Consider the following 8659-nt stretch of genomic DNA (forward strand, 5'->3'; position numbering starts at 1 on the left):
CCTGAGAGCAGCGCGGGCGCGTTCCAGGCAGGAGGCATGGTGGCCCCCTTCTCCGCAGGCAGGCCCAGGAGAGAACCCCTCGGGCGGGGAGAAGGGGTGCGGGGCAGGACAGAAATCGGCACAGGCCCGGGGGCAGCACCCCCCGCTGCCCGTAGGAGCTGCTCAGTGAGACTTCTGGCTACTTTCCAGCGGGACCCTAGGCCGGGAGAGGGCAGGGGTTTGTTCTCTCACAGCGATTCCCTTGGGTAGACCTGTCCGGAGACCCCCGCGCACCATCCCGCGCTCCCCGGGCCTCTGAGCGCTGCCCGGGCCCGGCGCAAGCTGTGTGATGTGCCTACCTACCTACATGTACTTAGCATTGACATGAGCACCGGCTTTGTCCAGGGCACCCCTGGGATCCGCACAGCTGGGGCTCCCTGACCCCCACACACCGTCCCGCAGCCTCTGCCCAGCCAGGTGGGTGCCAGGCCCGGTCTGGCGCGCTCCTGGGAGCGGCCTCCCCCAGCCTCCCTTTAAGACATTGCTATTTCTGGTAGGGCAGCCGGATCTCGGGCCGGGGCTCAAGGGGCCGGCTCAGCCACCCCCACCCTCCAATGGGGAGGCTGCCCACAGGGCCCCGGCCCCTCCTCGCCGTGACGTGCTGGCCCGGGGCAGAGGAGGCTCGCGAGCCCTTGGCTGGTCCCCGCAGAGGCTGTAACAAAACGCAGACCCCCAGCGCCGGGCTAATGGAGGCAACTTAGCCAGGAGCAGGCGCGGCCCCTCGTTTATCAGCGCGCGGCGCTGCCTGCTCCCCCGCCCAGGGCGCTGCGCCCCCCCAGCACCCCGGAGCGCCGCCGGGCCCTGCGCAGGGCGCTGCACCGCCCCCAGGGTCTATTGGCTGTTCGCGCTGCCCCGATGATGTTACCGAGCCCCGTCACCTCCACCCCCTTCTCTGTCAAAGACATCCTCAACCTGGAGCAGCCGGAGCCGCACTATGGACTCCCGCTGCACCAGCACCTGGAGCAGCAGTTCCACTCGGCAGCCTGCCTGCTGGCGGCCGGCGACGGCTCCCGCTTCTCCGACGGGGAGGAAGAGGAGGAGGAGGAGAAGCTGTCCTATCTGAGCTCCATGGCCGCGGCGGAGAGCCAAGGGGACGTGGGGCTCTCCCCGGAGAACTACGTGCACGCGGTGCTGCGGGGCTCCTGTGAGCCCAATGGCCCGGGAGAAGAGCTGGAGCGCGCCGGGGATCGGGACCCCAGTGAGTATGGGGGCACAATGCAGTGCTAACCCGGCGCGGGGCAGGGGCAAGGGACCCCTGCAACTTCCCCCCACCCATCATCACCCCACGGCAGGGCTCGGGACTTTGGGTCAGCCGCAGCACCCGCTGTCCCCATCCGCTCCACAGCGCTCCTCCACCGCTGTCCCCATCCGCCCCACAGCGCTCCTCCAGCGCAGCTCCCGTCCCCATCCGCCCCATAGCCCTCCTCCACCGCTGTCCCCATCCGCCCCACAGCGCTCCACCATCGCTGTCCCCATCCGCCCCATAGCGCTCCTCCACCGCTGTCCCCATCCGCCCCATAGCGCTCCACCAGCGCTGTCCCCATCCGCCCCATAGCGCTCCTCCACCGCTGTCCCCGTCCGCCCCATAGGGCTCCTCCACCGCTGTCCCCGTCCGCCCCATAGCGCTCCTCCACCGCTGTCCCCATCCGCCCCATAGCGCTCCACCAGCGCAGCTCCCGTCCCCATCCGCCCCATAGCGCTCCTCCACCGCTGCCGCCCCCAGCAGGAGTGAAGTCGGAGTCCGCCCCGCGCGGGTCTTCTCCCGAGTTTCTCCCCCCTGCCCGCAGAAGGCAGGTCCGTGGGCTGGGGGTCACCGCGGTGCCCGGGTGCTGACGGGAGGGCAGCGGGGCGGGCAGGCTCTGTTCCGATTGACCCTGGCGCTGCACCGCGCTGTGACAGGAACAATAACCCGCGGGGCGAGCCCCGGCCCCGGCAGCCCCCCGCGAGCAGAGGCGGCCCCGGGACTGTCACTCGCCGAAGTGGCGGCCGAATCCGACCCCCGCCCCGTTCTCGGGAGCCGGGAACGCGCCCACCCCAGGCAGGGTGGGGGAACGGGTCGCTGGACGCAGAGCGGGCCCGCTCCTGCTCTGGGAGGCTGCTCGGAGGGGCAGAACCGGGCCCGGCGGAGACGCGGGAGGGTCCCGGCCCCGCGGTGGGCCCAGGCCTCGGGCGAGGAAGGGGGAGGAGACAGGCGAATGGATCTGGCGGCTCCCGCTGCTCCGGGGTGCGTGAGGGGAAGCGGGCGGGTGCCGGGAAAGAACAGAGGCCGCACCCCGCCTTGTCCCCATACGGCGTGCGGGGATGTCAGCCTAGCGCGGGAGTGTCTTGCTCTTTGCCTTCCGGCCTGAGTCCGGCATGCGAGGGATGAGTTCGGGGAGGCCGGCGCTTAGCCTGGAGCGCAGAGACTCCCACAAACTGCCCCGCTGCCCGAGGGGGCTCGGACCCGCCAGGGACCTGCTTTCCCGGCCAGCAGTGAGGGGCCAGAACCCCTGAGCAGAGCCGGGCCCTGTAACCCCCTCTGTTCTCTGCACTCACACCGGGGCTGGAACTCGGGGCGGGGGAGGGCTGTCAGACCCCATGGCTTGGAGTGGTTTCCACCATATACAGGGTTTACAGTATGGGTCAATGGTTTTCAGCCCCCCCTGTACACACTGCTCTAGCCCCCTGCTCACACACCAGCTGGGATTCTGCAGAGCATGAAATGTGACGCAGCCCAGGGAGTGCACACCCAGCTCGGCGCCCTGAAATACTGCACAGCCCCGGCCACACACACAGAGCTGGGGGGTGAATCACCCCCACACACAGCCACCCAGCACCTACAGCAACACCGTGATCTCACACACACACACACAGCCACCCAGGGCCTACCCCAGCACCGCGATCACACGCACACACACACACCCTGTGCATACAGCAACACCGTGATCACACACACACACACACACAGCCACCCAGGGCCTACCCCAGCACCGCGATCACACGCACACACACACACCCTGTGCATACAGCAACACCGTGATCACACACACACACACACAGCCACCCAGGGCCTACCCCAGCACCGTGATCACACACACGCACACACACACAACCACCCTGTGCATACAGCAACACCGCGATCGCACAGGCAGGCACTGAAATACACAGCACTGCGCACTCGTGCAAGCACTCACCAGGCCATCACACCCCCCAGGACATCCCGCACAAACACACACACGGCTCCCCTCGCACCGGCAGGCCACAGTCCAGCCCTGGCCCGGCCGCGGCCTGGCCCGGGGCGCTGGCTGGGCCGAGGCCGGCTCTGCACCGGGGCTGTTCTCAGGCCATGTGCCCAGCGGCGCGCACCAGGCTCGCGGCGCGAAGTCCGGCCGGGGCGGCCCCCTGGGCGAGGCCGCTCCCCTGGCCCCGGCCCTAACCCTGCCTCTCCCCCGAGCAGAGCGCTGCGCCCTGAAGCCGCCGGCGGGCGCCGCGGCGAAGCCGGAGGAGGCGGAGAGGCCGAAGCCGCGGAGCCGCAGGAAGCCCCGCGTTCTCTTCTCGCAGGCGCAGGTCTTCGAGCTGGAGCGGCGCTTCAAGCAGCAGCGCTACCTGTCGGCGCCGGAGCGCGAGCACCTGGCCAGCAGCCTCAAGCTCACCTCCACGCAGGTGAAGATCTGGTTCCAGAACCGGCGCTACAAGTGCAAGCGGCAGCGGCAGGACAAGTCGCTGGAGCTGGGCCCCGCGCCGCCGCCGCCGCGCCGGGTGGCCGTGCCGGTGCTGGTGCGGGACGGCAAGCCGTGCCTCGGGGGCTCGCCGGGCTACGGCTCGCCCTACAACGCGCCCTACTCCTACAGCGGCTTCCCGGCCTACGGCTACGGCAACTCGGCCGCCTACAACGCCAGCTACGGCTGCAGCTACCCCGCGGGCGGCGCGGGCGGGCAGCCCGGCTGCAGCCCCGGCGCGGGCGCGGGGCCCTTCGTGAACGTGGGCAACCTGGGCGCATTCGGCGGCGCGGCCCAGCCCCTGCACCAGGGGCCCGCGGGGCCCTCCTGCAGCCAGGGCGCTCTGCAGGGGATCCGGGCCTGGTAGCCGCGCGGGGCGGCGGACACTCTGGGCCAGGAGGGAGCCTGGTGGCCCCGGGGAAGGACAGGGAACCGCGCCGCCCCCGGCTGGTGCCCGAAGGCTGCTCGCTGGAGGCAGACTGGAGCCCAGCGCAGCTCTCCGCGCCGCTTTGCTCAGGGCGGGAGCTGCAAACACCGGCCAGCGCGATGGCCCAGCCTCCTCCCCGGCGGGGCAACTGAGGGCCGCTGCGCTCCGCGGAGCCCCAGTCCCGGCCCCTCTGTGCCCCTGGCGGGGGCGGGGGACCGGCGCAGCAGCTGTTGGGGCCGCAGGGCAGAAGGGGGCTCGGCCCAAAGCCTGTCCGATCCCCCACGGCGGCCGGGGATGGGAACGCGTCCCCCGGCTCTGGGTGGCTCGGCTGCCGGGCTGGGCATGGAGCTGGAATCCCCGCACCGTCCAAGCAGCTTCGCTTGTAAAAAGCCAAAGTGTCGGGGTCTGGGGGAGGCAGCCGCGCGGAGAGCCGGGCCCCTGTATCTACTCTGTATCCGCTGTAAGTGCCAGCCCGCGCAGGAGCGAGGGACTTAATAAACCAGGTGCAATAGCCCCCGCGCCTCATTGTTAGCGGCCCGGGAGCCCGTGGCCTGGAGCAGGGACCGGAGCGGACCGCCGGCGGGGGATTTCCGTTCGCCCCAGCCCACGGGATGTTGTACGTTAGGGGTGAAGCCCCGGCCCCGTTGGAGTCAATGGGAGATTTGCCCTTGTTCCCAGCCAGCCCCCATGGGGGTCTCCCCGGCTCGGCGCTGCCGGGTCCCTGTGCTCCGCTGCCCCGCGCCCAGGACTCGGCTGAGCGCTGGACGAGCTGGGGAGCGCCGAGCCCTGCTTTGTGCCGGCGGCTTCACCGCGGGTGCGGAGAGGCGAGTCCCTTGTACAAAACCGGCTGCCACCCCGCCCAGCCCCGGAGCCAGCGGCGGGGCTGCTCAGGGCAGTCGCCCTGGGGGCGGCCAGTTGTGGGAAGCCGATCCCCGGGCTGATGCAGGGGGACGCGGGGCCGGGGAGACCCTGGGCTCGGGGGCGGCGCTGTAATCCCCTTGTCCCGCAGGGGCCAGGCAGCCCGGCCCGCTCGGCGGATTGTGAGCGTGCCAAGGCGCTGAATGGGGAGCCGCGGCGCAGAGCTGGGCCATTGTGGCCGCCGGGCCGGCGCTGAAAGGAGCCGCCGGGGAAGGTGGCGAGAATAGGCGCTTATTGGATTCGGGAACAAAAGGTGTGGCAGGGAGGCGAGGGACAAAGGGGCCCAGGCGCCGAGATTGACGGGCCGCTCGGCCCCCCGCTGGGGCCCGGGCCCTGCGCTTTATGCGCGCAGGATGAGAAACGTGCTGGGTTTTGTTCCCCTTTCTGTGAGCGCAGGGGGAGAGGAGGGGGGTCCGCGGGGCGCGCTGATTAGGGGCGGCCCGGCCGGGCAGCCTCAATGCCGGGTCATTATTGCTACAAGTTTAGCAATTTCGCTGGTGCAGCGGGGGGAGGGGCCCCAGGGCCTGCCCGCGGCGGGCTGTGGGGACCGGGAGCACGGGCGCAGGGGACCGGGCTGAGAGGGGGATGGGACTGGGGGGAAGGGGGAGAAGCTGCCCCAGCTCCGGGTCGGTTCCGAGGCGTTTGAGCCGCTTCCTGAATGTAAAAGTCTGAAACCTGGGGCGGGGAGAGGGGCAGGGACCCAGCCCGGAACCCAGCCCCAGAGAGCGACCCCGGAGGGGGGGCAGGGACCCGTCCTGCTCCGCTAGGAGTCACTGGGGGTCCGGGGGCTTGGACCTGCCCCCCATAGGCACCGCGGGAGCGTCCCGCGGACCTGGGCGCAGTACCCAGGCTCTGAGTCCGGGGCGCTCGCTGGGCCGGGGTGCGAGAATGAGAGTGCGCAGCGGAGAAAGTGTCTGGGGTGGGGCAGGTGGGCGGGCTGCGGAAATGGGCTGGCGGAGGAGGTTGGGGGGGTCTGCAGGGTGGGTAGGAGCGGGGGGCTGAATGTCGGGGGGGGGGCCGGGGGATGGTGTTGGGGGCTGGCTGTGGGGGAATGTGGTGTCGGGGGCTATGGGGCATGGGGTGCGGTGGGTCTGAGGGTGGCGTTGGGGGATGGGTCGATGTGAGGACTGGGCAGGGGTAGAGGGTCAGGGCGCTGGCGGGCAGGGGGGTGGGACTGGGCGGGGGGAGGGTCACCACAGATCAGAAGGGGTTCAGGTGGATTTCTAGTTGCGAGCCCTCTGAGGGGGAGCCTGAGCTGGAGGGTCCCCGCGGCTTCCTGCGGCTGTCGGAGCGCGGGCTGGGCCCGGGCACGGCTCTGCCCGGGCCAGGGGTACCGGCCTGGGGCGTCCTCGGGCTCCAGCCCGCCGGGAGCAGCCGCTGGCTGGAAGCGACCCCGGCCCGGGGCCACCCACTGAGAAGCTGGGGGGGGGGGACCGGCAGCTCTGGGAAGGGCCCGTCTCGATGGAACTGTTGCCCCCCCCCCATCCTGAGGCCGGATGAGGGCAAAGGTGCTGGGGCCAGGACACCTGGGGCCTCCTCCTGGCTCCCACCGCCCCCCGTCTGGCGCTGGGGGGCAGGAGAAGGGGTCCCGGGCCCCAGAGGCAGAGGATGCCTGCACTGCTGCGGGCGTGGCTCGCAAGTCAGAATCCAGCCTCGGGTCAGGCCAGAGCCAGCGGGTGGGGACGGAGAGCACGGGTCTGTAACGTGCCCCTCACCGTGGTATCGCAGCCTCAGCAACAGGCTGGGTACAGTTCAGCCCTGCCTGTGGGGTCGGTCCCTCCCTCCTGCTCCAGCTTCTGCTGACAGGTTCGCTTGAGCCTGGGGTGGTGCCAGCTCCCCTGGCCCCGCGGAGCCCATAACGAATCCAGACAGGAACTCCTGGGTGAGATTCCCGTTCCCATGGTGCTGGTCAGAGGCATGAGTGGATGGGTAACTAAAGGCTTGGGTGCTATGGAACAAGACATCAAACTCTTTGACAAGTGACTCAAATGGGGACCGCCTGGATTTGGCTGTGTGCCATACCTAACTGACACCTGCCGATTTTAGCTATAAACCCATTTGAAGGCACTTTTGCTCCCTGTGTGAATTAAATCAGGTTTGATTTGATTTTTGTTTTTAAAGAAAACCAGTAACATAGTCCATCCTGTAGCTAGATTTGAACCCTGAACCCTTAGATCCACAGCTCCTACTCTGTGCCACTTGACCTAAAGAAGTAATTTTTCTTTTAATTGGGCTGGTTACAGGGGTAGTAACACACACTCGGCTACTGAGTTACACAACTATTTGCCAGACAGCAGAAAGCTATTGGAGAAGAGAAATCCTGGATTCTGTTCCTGGGGTTTAGAACATAGTTGGGCTTCTGTGACTAGTCATGTAGGCGTTAGAGCAGTGATGGGTTACAGACCGGCCAGCCAACTGCCAGGATTTGCGGCACAGTACTAGACACAGCAGATGGTAGTGGTGAGGGATACATTCATGGTCTTCTGGCACCCAGCTCAATGCACCATCCCCGAGCCTCCAGGTATGTGGAGAGAAATCAATCATTACTCTCCCCAGTAGCACCTAGAGGTGTCAGCCAAGACTGGGGCCCCTGGTGCCACATAGGAAGTGACAGGATCTGCCCTAAAGAGCTTTCAGTTTAAACAGACCAAGAGTAGGAGGGAAAACAGGCCCAGAGAGGGGAAGTGACTTGCCGATGGTCACACGGCAGCTCAGTAGCAGAGCTGGGAATAGCTCCAGATGCCCAGTCCCATGCACCATCCCCTTGGGAGACAGCATCTCACATTACCACCCCTAACCCCGGGGGTGCTCACCATAGTCCCTAGTCACCTGGCAAGGCAGGCCTATAGAGAGGAGGCACACTTTGTTAATGAAGACCAGGGAGGATTGTGAGATTTGGAGAGATTCAGCCAGGTGGCAAACACCAACCTCGTGCACACCTGTGCAGGCCCACTAGGGTCCAGGGGAGTGGGCAGCGTGAGGGCCGACTCTAGCCCCAAATTAGGTCACTGGACAGATTAAATTCATGGAAAACAAGTGCCAGGCAAGGCCTGTTGGGACTGGTTAAACTCCCAAGCTGCACTGATGGGTTCAGAATGAGTGGTAACCCGCACAGAGAATGGGCTAGGTGTGGTCAGGACTGGGTGTATGAAGGTGACTGCTCAATGCACAGCAGTGGTCAGAATGCTTAGGTGCAGACTGGGCTGACAAGGGGACAGCAAATAATGTGGAAATCACTGCAGTGCTCCTGCACACACAGATGCTGTCGGCGCCCTAAACCTCTGACTGCAGGAGCTGGGACTGGTACAGGGGATGGATCACATGACATTGCCCTGTTCTGTTCATGCCCTCTGGGGCACCTGGCCCTGGCCACTGTCAGAGACAGGACACTGGGCTGGATGGACCATGGGTCTGACCCAGTCTGGCCACTCTTATGATATTAGTCCTCAGCTGGTGACCTCAGCTCAAAAAGGAAAAAAATCTAGAGGAGGAACCAACAGTAGCGGCTAGAGATGGGGAAAGGGCCATGTGCAGATTGAGGGGAGGACTAGCTATCTGGGGAGAAGAGCCATGGCCA

General features: G+C 67.0%; 1 protein-coding gene across 1 annotated transcript; it reads left to right on the forward strand.

The window, feature by feature from the left end:
- Positions 1-277: 277 nt before the first annotated feature.
- Positions 278-4677, forward strand: NKX2-3 (NK2 homeobox 3). Its single transcript, XM_037905731.2, has 2 exons — positions 278-1237; positions 3476-4677. The coding sequence occupies exons 1-2, from the start codon at positions 895-897 to the stop codon at positions 4102-4104; spliced, it is 972 nt and encodes a 323-aa protein (XP_037761659.1). The 5' UTR covers positions 278-894; the 3' UTR covers positions 4105-4677.
- Positions 4678-8659: the final 3982 nt, after the last annotated feature.

The sequence above is a fragment of the Chelonia mydas genome, chromosome 7, assembly GCF_015237465.2.
Source record: "Chelonia mydas isolate rCheMyd1 chromosome 7, rCheMyd1.pri.v2, whole genome shotgun sequence".
Classification (NCBI taxonomy): Eukaryota; Metazoa; Chordata; order Testudines; family Cheloniidae; genus Chelonia; species Chelonia mydas.